The following is a 17,683-nucleotide window of genomic DNA, read 5'->3' as shown; positions in this document are numbered from 1 at the left end:
ATAATACAGGATGTAACTCAGGATCAGTACAGGATAAGTAATGTCATGTATGTACACAGTGACTGCACCAGCAGCAGAATAGTGAGTGCAGCTCTGGAGTATAATACAGGATGTAACTCAGGATCAGTACAGGATAAGTAATGTCATGTATGTACACAGTGACTGCACCAGCAGCAGAATAGTGAGTGCAGCTCTGGAGTATAATACAGGATGTAACTCAGGATCAGTACAGGATAAGTAATGTCATGTATGTACACAGTGACTGCACCAGCAGCAGAATAGTGAGTGCAGCTCTGGGGTATAACACAGGATGTAACTCAGGATCAGTACAGGATAAGTAATGTCATGTATGTACAGTGACTGCACCAGCAGCAGAATAGAGAGTGCAGCTCTGGAGTACAATACAGGATGTAACTCAGGATCGGTACAGGATAAGTAATGTCATGTATGTACAGTGACTGCACCAGCAGCAGAATAGTGAGTGTAGCTCTGGGGTATAATACAGAATGTAACTCAGGATCAGTACAGGATAAGTAATGTCATGTATGTACACAGTGACTGCACCAGCAGCAGAATAGTGAGTGCAGCTCTGGGATATAATACAGGATGTAACTCAGGATCAGTACAGGATAAGTAATGTTATGTATGTACACAGTGACTGCACCAGCAGCAGAATAGTGAGTGCAGCTCTGGGATATAATACAGGATGTAACTCAGGATCAGTACAGGATAAGTAATGTCATGTATGTACACAGTGACTGCACCAGCAGCAGAATAGTGAGTACAGCTCTGGGGTATAATACAGGATTTAATGGAGGACATATCTGTAATAAGTCTCTATCACAGCTGGTAATAGATTGTTGTATGAATATGTTTGTTATTGATCACAATTTATTGCCTCCAATATAAACCTCTGTGACACATAACATGCAGGATATTGGGGCTCATTTACTAAGGGCTTTGCGCTTGTTTTCTGTTGCACATTCTTTTAGGTGTAAACTCCTTGCACATGTATATAAGTGTCTGCACCACATTTGTGTCGCACGCGATCCCTTAGGGGACGTGCCGTAGGTCGGTCCGGGTGTTTCGGACCTTGCGTCGGATTTAGCATGCAAAGTCTGTTGCGCGCCCTATGTTAAAGATGCACCACAAAAAAAGTTGGTGACCTCTGCGGGGCCAGTGGGGGGAAGCGCCAGATCCATCATTTCTGGCGCACGATCTTAGTGAATCGCCGCACGCTGCATTATACACGGACAGAGAACTTTGAGTGCAGTTTTCCTACATTCTTAGTAAATGAGCCCATGTATGCGCCGCCATCTTCTGTGATGAGACTGAGACAACTGCAGAGTCCAGGAAATCTTTTATTACATTAGCAATGTGTAATGTGCACACTGTCCTATATTACAGCTTCCTGAGAGACAGAACAGTAACTTTGGTCTATTGGGATATAACATATACGTACACTGTATATTCAAACACAGGAGTCACGCGTATCGTCCCCTCTGACCCCCTGTAGCTGTGCATCCTATAACACACGTCAGTCCCATGTTCCTGAGTAATCAGTGCCATTAGTTTTCTCTCCCAATATCCTGATGAGTTGTCAGATGGGAGGGCTGGAGCAGACATCCTAGCTCCGCCCACCTGACAGTACAGGGCCTGTAATCAGGGGAGCAACATTCATTACAGGATGGAGGTAGTGGAGAGAGAGTGTAATGTAATAATGTAAACTCTACACAAAGTGAGACAGAAGCAACAAGGAGCGTCTCTTCTGTATGTAATAATGAGGATCTGATAACCATATGGAGTGTTCAGGTAGGGAAGGCATCAAGGAGACATCAGACCTTCCAATAGGTAAGTGACATCAGTGGGGATCTCCTCTCCTGTACATAGTAATAGACTGCTGATATCAGTGGGGATCTCCTCTCCTGTGTATAGTAATAGACTGCTGATATCAGTGAGGAGCTCCTCTCCTGTACATAGTAATAGACTGCTGATATCAGTGAGGATCTCCTCTCCTGTGTATAGTAATAGACTGCTGATATCAGTGGGGATCTCCTCTCCTGTGTATAGTGATAGACTGCTGATATCAGTGAGGAGCTCATCTCCTGTGTATAGTAATAGACTGCTGATATCAGTGAGGAGCTCATCTCCTGTGTATAGTAATAGACTGCTGATATCAGTGAGGAGCTCATCTCCTGTGTATAGTAATAGACTGCTGATATCAGTGAGGATCTCCTCTCCTGTGTATAGTAATAGACTGCTGATATCAGTGAGGATCTCCTCTCCTGTGTATAGTAATAGACTGCTGATATCAGTGGGGATCTCCTCTCCTGTGTATAGTAATAGACTGCTGATATCAGTGAGGATCTCCTCTCCTGTACATAGTAATAGACTGCTGATATCAGGGAGGATCTCCTCTCCTGTGTATAGTAATAGACTGCTGATATCAGTGGGGATCTCCTCTCCTGTACATAGTAATAGACTGCTGATATCAGTGAGGAGCTCCTCTCCTGTGTATAGTAATAGACTGCTGCCATCAGTGAGGATCTCCTCTCATGTGTATAGTAATAGACTGCTGATATCAGTGGGGATCTCCTCTCCTGTACATAGTAATAGACTGCTGATATCAGTGAGGAGCTCCTCTCCTGTGTATAGTAATAGACTGCTGATATCAGTGAGGATCTCCTCTCCTGTACATAGTAATAGACTGCTGATATCAGTGAGGATCTCCTCTCCTGTGTATAGTAATAGACTGCTGATATCAGTGGGGATCTCCTCTCCTGTACATAGTAATAGACTGCTGCTATCAGTGAGGATCTCCTCTCCTGTGTATAGTAATAGACTGCTGCTATCAGTGAGGATCTCCTCTCCTGTGTATAGTAATAGACTGCTGCTATCAGTGAGGATCTCCTCTCCTGTGTATAGTAATAGACTGCTGATATCAGTGAGGATCTCCTCTCCTGTACATAGTAATAGACTGCTGATATCAGTGAGGAGCTCATCTCCTGTGTATAGTAATAGACTGCTGATATCAGTGAGGATCTCCTCTCCTGTGTATAGTAATAGACTGCTGAGATCAGTGAGGATCTCCTCTCCTGTGTATAGTAATAGACTGCTGATATCAGTGAGGATCTCCTCTCCTGTGTATAGTAATAGACTGCTGATATCAGTGAGGATCTCCTCTCCTGTACATAGTAATAGACTGCTGATATCAGTGAGGATCTCCTCTCCTGTGTATAGTAATAGACTGCTGATATCAGTGAGGATCTCCTCTCCTGTGTATAGTAATAGACTGCTGATATCAGTGAGGATCTCCTCTCCTGTGTATAGTGATAGACTGCTGATATCAGTGAGGAGCTCATCTCCTGTGTATAGTAATAGACTGCTGATATCAGTGAGGATCTCCTCTCCTGTGTATAGTAATAGACTGCTGATATCAGTGAGGATCTCCTCTCCTGTGTATAGTAATAGACTGCTGATATCAGTGAGGATCTCCTCTCCTGTACATAGTAATAGACTGCTGATATCAGTGGGGATCTCCTCTCCTGTGTATAGTAATAGACTGCTGATATCAGTGAGGATCTCCTCTCCTGTACATAGTAATAGACTGCTGCTATCAGTGAGGATCTCCTCTCCTGTGTATAGTAATAGACTGCTGATATCAGTGGGGATCTCCTCTCCTGTGTATAGTAATAGACTGCTGATATCAGTGAGGATCTCCTCTCCTGTGTATAGTAATAGACTGCTGATATCAGTGGGGATCTCCTCTCCTGTACATAGTAATAGACTGCTGAGATCAGTGAGGATCTCCTCTCCTGTGTATAGTAATAGACTGCTGCTATCAGTGAGGATCTCCTCTCATGTGTATAGTAATAGACTGCTGATATCAGTGAGGAGCTCCTCTCCTGTATATAGTAATAGACTGCTGATATCAGTGAGGATCTCCTCTCCTGTGTATAGTAATAGACTGCTGATATCAGTGGGGATCTCCTCTCCTGTGTATAGTAATAGACTGCTGATATCAGTGAGGATCTCCTCTCCTGTACATAGTAATAGACTGCTGATATCAGTGGGGATCTCCTCTCCTGTGTATAGTAATAGACTGCTGATATCAGTGGGGATCTCCTCTCCTGTACATAGTAATAGACTGCTGATATCAGTGAGGATCTCCTCTCCTGTGTATAGTGATAGACTGCTGATATCAGTGAGGATCTCCTCTCCTGTGTATAGTAATAGACTGCTGATATCAGTGAGGATCTCCTCTCCTGTGTATAGTAATAGACTGCTGATATCAGTGAGGATCTCCTCTCCTGTACATAGTAATAGACTGCTGATATCAGTGGGGATCTCCTCTCCTGTGTATAGTAATAGACTGCTGATATCAGTGGGGATCTCCTCTCCTGTGTATAGTAACAGACTGCTGCTATCAGTGAGGATCTCCTCTCCTGTGTGTAGTAATAGACTGCTGATATCAGTGAGGATCTCCTCTCCTGTGTATAGTAATAGACTGCTGATATCAGTGAGGAGCTCCTCTCCTGTACATAGTGATAGACTGCTGATATCAGTGAGGAGCTCCTCTCCTGTGTATAGTAATAGACTGCTGATATCAGTGAGGATCTCCTCTCCTGTGTATAGTAATAGACTGCTGATATCAGTGAGGATCTCCTCTCCTGTACATAGTAATAGACTGCTGATATCAGTGAGGATCTCCTCTCCTGTGTATAGTAATAGACTGCTGAGATCAGTGAGGATCTCCTCTCCTGTGTATAGTAATAGACTGCTGAGATCAGTGAGGATCTCCTCTCCTGTGTATAGTAATAGACTGCTGATATCAGTGAGGATCTCCTCTCCTGTACATAGTAATAGACTGCTGATATCAGTGGGGATCTCCTCTCCTGTACATAGTAATAGACTGCTGATATCAGTGAGGATCTCCTCTCCTGTGTATAGTAATAGACTGCTGATATCAGTGAGGATCTCCTCTCCTGTGTATAGTAATAGACTGCTGATATCAGTGGGGATCTCCTCTCCTGTACATAGTAATAGACTGCTGATATCAGTGAGGATCTCCTCTCCTGTGTATAGTGATAGACTGCTGATATCAGTGAGGATCTCCTCTCCTGTGTATAGTAATAGACTGCTGATATCAGTGAGGATCTCCTCTCCTGTGTATAGTAATAGACTGCTGATATCAGTGGGGATCTCCTCTCCTGTACATAGTAATAGACTGCTGAGATCAGTGAGGATCTCCTCTCCTGTGTATAGTAATAGACTGCTGCTATCAGTGAGGATCTCCTCTCATGTGTATAGTAATAGACTGCTGATATCAGTGAGGAGCTCCTCTCCTGTACATAGTAATAGACTGCTCATATCAGTGAGGATCTCCTCTCCTGTGTATAGTAATAGACTGCTGATATCAGTGAGGAGCTCCTCTCCTGTACATAGTAATAGACTGCTGATATCAGTGAGGAGCTCCTCTCCTGTGTATAGTAATAGACTGCTGCTATCAGTGAGGATCTCCTCTCCTGTACATAGTAATAGACTGCTGATATCAGTGAGGATCTCCTCTCCTGTGTATAGTAATTGGCTGCTGATATCAGTGAGGATCTCCTCTCCTGTACATAGTAATAGACTGCTGATATCAGTGAGGAGCTCCTCTCCTGTGTATAGTAATAGACTGCTGATATCAGTGGGGATCTCCTCTCCTGTGTATAGTAATAGACTGCTGATATCAGTGAGGATCTCCTCTCCTGTGTATAGTAATAGACTGCTGATATCAGTGAGGATCTCCTCTCCTGTGTATAGTAATAGACTGCTGATATCAGTGAGGATCTCCTCTCCTGTGTATAGTAATTGGCTGCTGATATTAGGATCCAGCTCCCAGGTTGCTCACATTATTGATGGTGTTCTGGTCCAGTTTCTTTGTGTGACTCTTGTTTCTTGGCTGTATTATTGGGTGACATATATGAGGTATATTATCTGTGTTACTAGGACTCTTGGTTTTGTCTGCGTATGAGCTCTGCATACAGGCCGCCCTTCCTCAGCAGATCACGATGGGTTCCACTCTGAGGCGAAGACAAGAAATAGAATAATGACTGCAGCCCGAGAGCAAATTCTGCAATATATTAACATGTAAATGAATAGATGAAAATCTAGCGAGGCGCCACACTCCCATGAGGCGCCACTTTCCTATTAACGCGTTACAGCAAAGGGCCTTAGTCTTGATCTTGATGGAGCTCAAAACTAAGGCCATTTGCCAAAATGCTGCAATCTTTCTGTGGTTTTAATCTGAGATTAATCCGAATCACGTCTGACACATGGGAATGGGAGGCGTGCTGGATTTTCTTTAGTTTTCCATGCACCATCTCATAATAGCAAGGATCTCCTCTCCTGTGCACAATGAGGATCTGATAATAGCAACGATCTCCTCTCCTGTGCACAACGAGGATCTGATAGTAGCAAGGATCTCCTCTCCTGTGCACAACGAGGATCTGATAGTAGCAAGGATCTCCTCTCCTGTGCACAACAAGGATCTGATAGTAGCAAGGATCTCCTCTCCTGTGCACAACGAGGATCTGATAGTAGCAAGGATCTCCTCTCCTGTGCACAACGAGGATCTGATAATAGCAACGATCTCCTCTCCTGTGCACAACGAGGATCTGATAGTAGCAAGGATCTCCTCTCCTGTACACAACGAGGATCTGATAGTAGCAAGGATCTCCTCTCCTGTGCACAACGAGGATCTGATAATAGCAACGATCTCCTCTCCTGTGCACAACGAGGATCTGATAATAGCAACGATCTCCTCTCCTGTGCACAAAGAGCATCTGATGGTAGCAAGGATCTCCTCTCCTGTGCACAACGAGGATCTGATAGTAGCAAGGATCTCCTCTCCTGTGCACAACGAGGATCTGATAGTAGCAAGGATCTCCTCTCCTGTGCACAATGAGGATCTGCTAATAGCAAGGATCTCCTCTCCTGTGCACAATGAGGATCTGCTAATAGCAAGGATCTCCTCTCCTGTACACAACGAGGATCTGATAATAGCAAGGATCTCCTCTCCTGTGCACAACGAGGATCTGATAGTAGCAAGGATCTCCTCTCCTGTGCACAACGAGGATCTGATAGTAGCAAGGATCTCCTCTCCTGTGCACAACGAGGATCTGATAGTAGCAAGGATCTCCTCTCCTGTGCACAACGAGGATCTGATAGTAGCAAGGATCTCCTCTGCTGTGCACAACGAGGATCTGATAATAGCAACGATCTCCTCTCCTGTGCACAACGAGGATCTGATAATAGCAAGGATCTCCTCTCCTGTGCACAAAGAGCATCTGATGGTAGCAAGGATCTCCTCTCCTGTGCACAACGAGGATCTGATAGTAGCAAGGATCTCCTCTCCTGTGCACAACGAGGATCTGATAGTAGCAAGGATCTCCTCTCCTGTGCACAATGAGGATCTGATAATAGCAACGATCTCCTCTCCTGTGCACAACGAGGATCTGATAATAGCAAGGATCTCCTCTCCTGTGCACAATGAGGATCTGCTAATAGCAAGGATCTCCTCTCCTGTGCACAAAGAGCATCTGATGGTAGCAAGGATCTCCTCTCCTGTGCACAACGAGGATCTGATAATAGCAACGATCTCCTCTCCTGTGCACAACGAGGATCTGATAATAGCAAGGATCTCCTCTCCTGTGCACAACGAGGATCTGATAGTAGCAAGGATCTCCTCTCCTGTGCACAATGAGGATCTGATAATAGCAAGGATCTCCTCTCCTGTGCACAACGAGGATCTGATATCTGGATGTGACTGGAGTGATGTAACCTGGACTCACCTCTGCTATACGGCCCTTTGATAAGACGACAATGATATCGGCATCTGCAACGGTGCTGAGCCGATGAGCAATGACTAACACTGTGCGTCCGGATGAAGCGCGGTCCAGCGCTAACTGCACCGTCCTCTCTGACTCGGAGTCCAGCGCGCTTGTAGCTTCATCCAGGATTAAGATTCGGGGATCTTTGAGTAGAGCGCGGGCGATGGCCACCCGCTGCTTTTGACCTCCAGAGAGGGTGACTCCGCGCTCACCTGTAAAGATATCACACTCATCAGTACAGGGATAGGGTGGGTTAATCAGGAGCACGGACCCTGAACTGCCTACAGGGGGATGTACAGGAACTTGTCTTCAATTTATCGCCCCTCACGCCAGTCACAGATTGTTAACATTGGGAGTAGTGGGGGAGCGAGGAGATGGATAGGGGGAAGCAGGAACCTTTCTTTATATTATCAGCCCTCTCACCAGTCACATCACTGTCACCTCTCCAGCCTTTATACGGGGAAGCAGGAACGTATCCCCCTCTTATCAATCAACTGTCTCCATCTGTGGTGGGAATGGGACCACCTACCACCATAACAGAGGCTGTGACCTTAGCCAGAGAAGGAGGACACTCACCTAGCAGCGTATTATAACCATCAGGAAAGCTCTGGATAAAATCATCAGCATTCGCTAGTTTTGCAGCTTCCATGACCTCTGCATTAGTCGCGTCCGGCCTCCCAAAGCGGATATTCTCCATGATGCTTGTTCCAAAAAGAACGGGTTCCTTTAATGTAACAAAAATGGCAAATGAGCTGCAATATTATTATCTTATTAAAGGCACAGCACAGCGAGCTCCCCTATAACCTTATTACAGAGCAGCAAGCTCCCCTATAACCTTATTACAGAGCAGCGAGCTCCCCTCTAACCTTATTACAGAGCAGTGAGCTCCCCTATAACCTTTTTGCAGCGCAGTGAGCTCCCCTATAACCTTATTACAGAGCAGTGAGCTCCCCTATAACCTTATTACAGAGCAGTGAGCTCCCCTATAACCTTATTACAGAGCAGTGAGCTCCCCTATAACCTTATTACAGAGCAGTGAGCTCCCCTATAACCTTATTACAGAGCAGTGAGCTCCCCTATAGCCTTATTACAGAGCAGTGAGCTCCCCTATAACCTGACTATTGCAGTGAGCTCCCCTATTGCAGTGCAGTGAGCTCCCCTCTAACCTTATTACAGAGCAGTTAGCTCCCCTATAACCTAATTACAGTGCAGTGAGCTCTCCTATAGCCTTATTACAGAGCAGTGAGCTCCCCTATAACCTAATTACAGTGCAGTGAGCTCTCCTATAGCCTTATTACAGAGCAGTGAGCTCCCCTTTAACCTGACTATTGCGGTGAGCTCCCCTATAATTTTATTACAGTGCAGTGAGCTTCTCTATAGCCTATTTACAGTGCAGTAAGCTCTTCTATCATCTTAATACATTGCAGTGAGTTTCTCTATGACTTTATTACAGTGCAGTCAACTCCCCCACAACCTTATAACAGTTCAGTGAGTGGCTCTACAATCATATTACAATGCAGTGAGCCCCTCTATGACCTTTTTACAATATAGTAAGTACTCTGCCATGTACCTGGTTGATGAATCCGATGACCTCTCCTCTCAGCCACGACGGGTCAAGTGAACGAATGTCGACTCCATCCAGCTCCACTGCACCCTGGTTGGGGTCGTAGAAGCGCTCCACCAGTGCAGCCACTGTGGATTTTCCTAAACCCCAAAAAAACAAAAACAAAAACAAAAGAATAAACAATGCATATAGGTCTCTGGTACAATGTAATCTATAAACTAATCTAATTTATTTACACTCTTGATTTACTGTCATATTATGTATATTTTCTTACCTCCCCCAGATTGTCCCACGATGGCCACAGTCTTACCAGGGGGCACAATCAGGTTAAAACCATTCAAGACCTGTTGTCCCGGCCGAGTGGGGTAGCTGGAGGGGAGGAGATCAATGTCAAAGTTATCAAGCTATACAATACAGACAATAATTTATGTCATTTTATGTTATGTAATGGAACAATCTCTTTGTGTAACTCTGCACGGCTTCAGTACTGAGAGTCTAATAACATCAGATACAAACCACCATCTATATCAATATCTACCTACTTTCTGGAGTTGACCGGTTAGCAAATATGAGTGTACATTGATGCGTATGGTGATCTAAATCCGTATACTGGCTTACTGTATACTGTATATTGGCTTGTCCTAGTAGTGCAGCCCCAGGCTTGGAGCCTGTAATTTGAGGGGGTCAGATGTAAACTAATCAGTATGTTCCTTTTCTGAAAAATCTCTGGAAAGTAGATGCAAACTCTACTTGCTTCTCTAGAAATGGGAATATTAACCCATTCTCACCCTGTGCTATAAATAGGGCATATACTTCTATAATTGTTGTCCTTGTTCATGGTCCCCAGGACTGCCAGGCTTAGTATGCATGCCTGTATTCATAAACTACACTGCAGATGTATTGCACCAGGTCCTCATTCTATGAAGCCTCCCATTACTTACTTGAAGGTGACGTCTCTGAAGTGTATCTCTCCCGTCAGCTCGTGGAGCTTCTTCCCACCTCTCAGAGGGATCTCTGGCTGTAAACGCATAAACTCAAAGACACGACCCCCGGCACTAAGACCTCGGACCACCTAAGAGACAGGAATATAGCAAACAGATGTGTAGAGGAATAGAAGGAATATGGTTTACTAAAAATATCAAGATCCTGGAGATGAGTGGGTGCAGGGCTGATTACGTAGATGATTCTTGGATTTAGCAGGGGTATAACATAGGGATCATTGAGCTCTATGCTATATGTTATCCCTACACAGCCAGATCCTACTGATGCACCTGCTCCCATCACTCACCTGTCCGAAAAGCACCGACGTGTTTGCCATTGACCTGTGGAAGATAAACATAGTCAAGAAAAATCATGGTCCCCGCGCCTCCGCCCATGGCACCAGATTATAACAATCACCAGGCAGACAAACCTCTGTACGGTCTGAGAAGCCACCAAGAAGGACATGAGGTCACCGGCCGACAGCTCATTACCTGCCATCAGAGAACCGCCAGCAAATATGGTGCCCAGGACGATACCTGCAGGAGAGAGGGGAGGTGTACAGTGTATACAGCCCTGCCGGAATCTATAGATAGAGACTAATATAAGTGACAACCCCATATATAGACAGTATATGCAGGTCTGCTGGAATCTATGGATAGATGGTTATATAAAAGACAACCCTATATATAAAAGTGTATACAGCTCTGCCGGAATCCAGAGATAGAGGGTTATATAAGTGACAACCCTATATATAGACAGTATGTACAGCTCTGCCGGAATCTATAGATGGAGGGTTATATAAGTGACAACCCTATATATAGACAGGATATACAGCTCTGCCGGAATCTATAGATGGAGGGTTATATAAGTGACAACCCTATATATAGACAGTATATGCAGGTCTGCTGGAATCTATGGATAGATGATTATATAAAAGACAACCCTATATATAAAAGTATATACAGCTCTGCTGGAATCCATAGATAGAGGGTTATATAAGTGACAACCCTATATATAGACAGGATATACAGCTCTGCCGGAATCTATAGATGGAGGGTTATATAAGTGACAACCCTATATATAGACAGTATATGCAGGTCTGCTGGAATCTATGGATAGATGATTATATAAAAGACAACCCTATATATAAAAGTATATACAGCTCTGCTGGAATCCATAGATAGAGGGTTATATAAGTGACAACCCTATATATAGACAGGATATACAGCTCTGCTGGAATCTATAGATGGAGGGTTATATAAGTGACAACCCTATATATAGACAGGATATACAGCTCTGCTGGAATCTATGGATAGATGATTATATAAAAGACAACCCTATATATAAAAGTATATACAGCTCTGCTGGAATCCATAGATAGAGGGTTACATAAGTGACAACCCTATATATAGACAGGATATACAGCTCTGCTGGAATCTATAGATAGAGGGATATATAAGTGACAACCCTATATATAGACAGTATATGCAGGTCTGCTGGAATCTATGGATAGATGGTTATATAAAAGATAACCCTATATATAAAAGTATATACAGCTCTGCTGGAATCCATAGATAGAGGGTTATATAAGTGACAACCCTATATATAGACAGGATATACAGCTCTTCTGGAATCTATAGATGGAGGGTTATATAAGTGACAACCCTATATATAGACAGGATATACAGCTCTGCTGGAATCTATAGATGGAGGGTTATATAAGTGACAACCCTATATATAGACAGGATATACAGCTCTGCTGGAATCCATAGATAGAGGGTTATATAAGTGACAACCCTATATATATATATATATATATATATATAGACAGGATATGCAGCTCTGTTGGAATCTATAGATGGAGGGTTATATAAGTGACAACCCTATATATAGACAGGATATACAGCTCTGCTGGAATCTATAGATGGTGCCTACTATCAATATATTCCATGACGTATATGAAATAGGATCTATAGACAGAGCTTCACAGTCAAATAACTTACAATTCAGAGCAATATTGGAAAGTCCCTGGAATACAGCGATCCCGATGCCCAGAACCTCATTCAGATAAGCTGACTTGTCCGCCTCTGCAGAGTACAACCTGTATGGAGGACATACTGAATTATATATGATTATATTTAGATCTCGGAAAGCTGGGTCATTGCCCATACGGCCATAAGAGTCCTCAGCCAATGTATGCTGTAACACTCACTCCACCTCGCGGTCTTCCATGGCGAATGCTCTCACCGTGCGCACATTTCCTATCGCCTCATCGGCCACGCCTGTCGCTTTGGCAATCTGCAGGGAAAAGGAATTCATATTGCAAATATTTTACCTGTAGGGGTTACAACCATAGGGAGACTTTGCTTACCTGCTCCTGGGCACGACGCGATAATCTGCGCAGAAAAGAGCCAATAATGGCTCCAGCGCCGACCAGTATGGGCATCACCACCACCAGGAGACCCGTCAGCTTAGGGGAGATGTAATAGAGGGACACGAAGCAGCCAAATGTCTGGGTGATGTTCCTGAGACCCTACAAGTCATAAAACAGAACATTACCATTACAGAGGACAATGAGGATTCCACCCAGCTTTCCAATGACCCTGAACTGCAAACAACTCTGCAATGTATCACAGTAGATAGGGATTTGTAAAGATGCAGGTTCATCATGCCCAACCTAGAATATTACAGACAGTCTCCGGGTTACGTACAGGATAGGTTCTGTAGGTTTGTTCTTAAGTTGAATTTGTATGTAAGTCGGAACTGTATACTTCATAATTGTAACCCCAGTCAAAATTTTTTTGGTCTCTGTGACAATTGGATTTTAAAAATGTTGGATTGTCATCCGGGTTTACCAATAAATCTTAATTACAGACACATTTGATAACTGTTTTAACTGGCTATAGTAATCTAAGGCTAAAGTACTGTAAATTACCAACATCCAGAGGCCCGTTTGTAACTAGTGGTCGTCTGTAAGTCGGGTGTTCTTAAGTAGGGGACCGTCTGTACAGTGCTGATCCACAAGCTTGATCCCAATTGGCCCAAAGTGATGGGAATAGTTCAACTACTCGTTGGGGCAAGTGTCCTGCATACCCCCTCACCTGGGATATCACTTGCTTGAAGGCAGACTTGAACTCCTGGACGTCGGAGGTGAGACGATTTACCAAGAGTCCCGTCTTCTGAGAATCAAAGAAAGCTACATCCTGACTGTGACGGAAAAGGCAAGATGAGGAGCTCCGCTGCGTGGAAGACGGGACATGCCGGATAATGGAGGCCTCCACAAAATACTCACTGCAGAAGAGATGTGAACAAAGCTTTCCTCATACTCCCGGCAACGCGCTCCCCGACTCGAGACAGCAGGATGATATAGCCGCAGGTCAGCAGACCCTGAGTGTGGTACACAGGAGTCATGTCACACAATATACACGGTCATTATAAACAATCTACTGTACATACAACCCCCTAGTGGTCAGGGTAGGGATGTGCATAGTGAAGGTATACAGATACAGAGGAGAAAGAATAATATCATCTATATGCTCCCCATACAATGGTATATAATGCTGCAGTACCACCACCGGCCACTAGAGGTCACATAGCTGACATGTAGCAGGTCCAGGCTTGTTGTATTACAGCTCAGGGGATAAACATAGAGTAAAAACCATTAGAATGTCAGCTCTTCAGTCACACTATATGCCGCAGTCTCCTATCACTCACATCATACCTGTGCTGCATAAAGAGACAGAAGCTTCATGGCCGGACCGCGCACTTCCCGGATATAGTCCCCAACATGTTCCCGCGTGTATCGAGCCACCACATTCACCAGATCCCCCAGAATTAATGGGATCTGTATATTCAGCAACGCTGCACCAAACGCCAGCTGTGAAAGGCAGAGACAAAACTATCAACATTATGTGACAAAGGCTCCGAGGTGCAAAACCGGACAATATTATATACGTTCAGTGCAGTGCAGTGTCCTGTGTATAGTGCAGGGGGCGCTAGAGTCAGGATTTCTGGTGCATGTTCTTCATGAATCATACATGACATTACATATCCTGTACTGATCCTGAGTTACATCCTGTATTATACCCCAGAGCTGCACTCACTATTCTGCTGCTGGTGCAGTCACTGTGTACATACATGACATTACTTATCCTGTACTGATCCTGAGTTAAATCCTGTATTATACCCCAGAGCTGCACTCACTATTCTGCTGCTGGTGCAGTCACTGTGTACATACATGACATTACTTATCCTGTACTGATCCTGAGTTACATCCTGTATTATACCCCAGAGCTGCACTCACTATTCTGTTGCTGGTGCAGTCACTGTGTACATACATGACATTACTTATCCTGTACTGATCCTGAGTTACATCCTGTATTATACCCCAGAGCTGCACTCACTATTCTGTTGCTGGTGCAGTCACTGTGTACATACATGACATTACTTATCCTGTACTGATCCTGAGTTACATCCTGTATTATACCCCCAGAGCTACACTCACTATTCTGCTGCTGGTGCAGTCACTGTGTACATACATGACATTACTTATCCTGTACTGATCCTGAGTTACATCCTGTATTATACCCCAGAGCTGCACTCACTATTCTGTTGCTGGTGCAGTCACTGTGTACATACATGACATTACTTATCCTGTACTGATCCTGAGTTACATCCTGTATTATACCCCAGAGCTGCACTCACTATTCTGTTGCTGGTGCAGTCACTGTGTACATACATGACATTACTTATCCTGTACTGATCCCGAGTTACATCATGTATTATACTCCAGAGCTGCACTCACTATTCTGCTGCTGGTGCAGTCACTGTGTACATACATGACATTACTTATCCTGTACTGATCCTGAGTTACATCCTGTATTATACCCCAGAGCTGCACTCACTATTCTGCTGCTGGTGCAGTCACTGTGTACATACATGACATTACTTATCCTGTACTGATCCTGAGTTAGATCCTGTATTATACCCCAGAGCTGCACTCACTATTCTGCTGCTGGTGCAGTCACTGTGTACATACATGACATTACTTATCCTGTACTGACCCGGAGTTACATCCTGTATTATACCCCAGAGCTGCACTCACTATTCTGCTGCTGGTGCAGTCACTGTGTACATACATGACATTACTTATCCTGTACTGATCCTGAGTTACATCCTGTATTATACCCCAGAGCTGCACTCACTATTCTGTTGCTGGTGCAGTCACTGTGTACATACATGACATTACTTATCCTGTACTGATCCTGAGTTACATCCTGTATTATACCCCCAGAGCTACACTCACTATTCTGCTGCTGGTGCAGTCACTGTGTACATACATGACATTACTTATCCTGTACTGATCCTGAGTTACATCCTGTATTATACCCCAGAGCTGCACTCACTATTCTGCTGCTGGTGCAGTCACTGTGTACATACATGACATTACTTATCCTGTACTGATCCTGAGTTACATCCTGTACTATACCCCAGAGCTGCACTCACTATTCTGCTGGTGGTGCAGTCACTGTGTACATACATGACATAACCAATACAGTACTATACTCCAGAGCTGCGCTCACTATTCTTACAATGACAGCTGATAACAGGGCCAGGAGTTGAGGTTTCAGGAGTTTCCAGAATTCTTTCCAGCAGAACTCTGGTTCGGGTCTCTGCTCCTTGGACACGATGGGCGGGGGGCATTGCACCTCCAGCTGGCACAGGACCACTTTGCCACTGAAGCCCACAATGGCAGGGCCCAATAGTAATGCCAGTGTTCTTCCCTTGTTGGTCCTTCCTGGGCAGCGGGTGGCATCTCGGAGGCGGGTGTACAGCTGCGGGCGATGTGGTGGAGCCCGGAAGATGCAGGATTGCTGGATGCGCCTGGAAGAGAATATATCAGGGGTCACCCAGCTTTTTATAGACTCTGAGTGGCATGAAATCCTGCAGCACCTAGATGTGCCAGTCTTCACTGTAACTCTGGCATTCAATTCATGAACCAGAAAGAACAGGATGAGCAGAGCCAGTGCTGTTTACACGTATCTCAATATTCTCAACATGTTTTAATTCACTGACAGCAAGCAGAGATCTCATATATATTGACAGAAGTCATGCTGAGACTTGTAGTTCTCATCTCCATCTGCTGGTTACAGGTTATGCTGGGATTTGTAGTCCCACACCTCCATGAACCTCTCCGGGACACATGGAAGGACAAGGAGATTGCCCTCCCGGTGCATGACGGGTAATGTAGTCCCGCTGGCGCCCTCTAGACTACACTTCCCAACACACTGTGCGCGCGTGACGTCACTTGTTACCTGACGGGTCCCGGGCAGCGGCGGAGCCCGGCCTGGAGAAAGTGCAGCAGCATCACCGGCACCGTGTACCGGCAACCACTGCAGAGTCCCGCCCTCACCGGCAACAGCCCCGCCCCAGACTTATACTGATTGGCTGAGTGCTGGTCACGTGATCACCGGGAAAGGGAGGAGGGGCTGGGCAATGGCGAAAATATAGGTCGGTGTTTGTACCGTATCAATAATAAAGGGTTAATAATATGAGGGCCCCGGGGGGAAGGCCGAGGGCCACAGTGTCCTTCAGAGGAGCAACGCCCGCTACACTAAAGCGCACCAATCAGAGAGCGGTTACCGGGCCACGTGATGTGACGTTACAGGGCGGGAATGTTGTGTCCTGGTTCTCCTCAGGAAGAGGTTACTGGGAAACAAAGTGACGGCAAGAGCAATCTGAGGAGAAACTAACAGGAGGATAACATAGAGATGTATAGTAATCTGTGAGGAGAATAACATAGAGATGTATAATAATCTGTGAGGAGAAAATAACATCCAGTGATATAATAATCTGTGAGGAAAAATAACATCCAGAGATATAATAATCTGTGAGGAGAAAATAACATCCAGTGATATAATAATCTGTGAGGAGAAAATAACATCCAGTGATATAATAATCTGTGAGGAGAATAATAACAGGAGGATAACATAGAGAGATATAATAATCTGTGAGGAGAATAATAACAGGAGGATAACATAGAGAGATATAATAATCTGTGAGGAAAAATAACATCCAGAGATATAATAATCTGTGAGGAGAATAATAATACAGAGACGTATAATAATCTGTGAGGAGGATAACATAGAGATGTATAATAATCTGTGAGGAGAAACTAACATCCAGAGATATAATAATCTGTGAGGAGAAAATAACAGGAGGATAACATAGAGATGTATAATAATCTGTGAGGAGAATAACATAG

At 44.5% G+C, this 17,683-nt stretch overlaps 1 protein-coding gene across 1 annotated transcript; it reads right to left on the bottom strand.

Moving 5' to 3' along the window:
• Nucleotides 1-5,271: 5,271 nt before the first annotated feature.
• LOC140133831 (mitochondrial potassium channel ATP-binding subunit-like) lies at nucleotides 5,272-16,937 on the bottom strand. Its single transcript, XM_072154450.1, has 16 exons — nucleotides 16,734-16,937; nucleotides 16,011-16,302; nucleotides 14,141-14,296; nucleotides 13,712-13,806; nucleotides 13,521-13,626; nucleotides 12,791-12,952; nucleotides 12,632-12,717; nucleotides 12,423-12,520; nucleotides 10,850-10,955; nucleotides 10,727-10,760; nucleotides 10,380-10,510; nucleotides 9,713-9,807; nucleotides 9,445-9,578; nucleotides 8,451-8,598; nucleotides 7,836-8,086; nucleotides 5,272-6,065 (listed from the first exon to the last, which is right to left on the bottom strand). Exons 1-16 carry the CDS (start codon nucleotides 16,784-16,786, stop codon nucleotides 5,988-5,990), a joined length of 2,025 nt encoding a protein of 674 aa, XP_072010551.1. The 5' UTR covers nucleotides 16,787-16,937; the 3' UTR covers nucleotides 5,272-5,987.
• Nucleotides 16,938-17,683: the final 746 nt, after the last annotated feature.

This window comes from Engystomops pustulosus, chromosome 5 (genome assembly GCF_040894005.1).
Source record: "Engystomops pustulosus chromosome 5, aEngPut4.maternal, whole genome shotgun sequence".
Classification (NCBI taxonomy): Eukaryota; Metazoa; Chordata; class Amphibia; order Anura; family Leptodactylidae; genus Engystomops; species Engystomops pustulosus.
The sequence above is the reverse complement of the archived record's forward strand: the minus strand, read 5'-3'. Positions and strand labels throughout refer to the sequence as shown.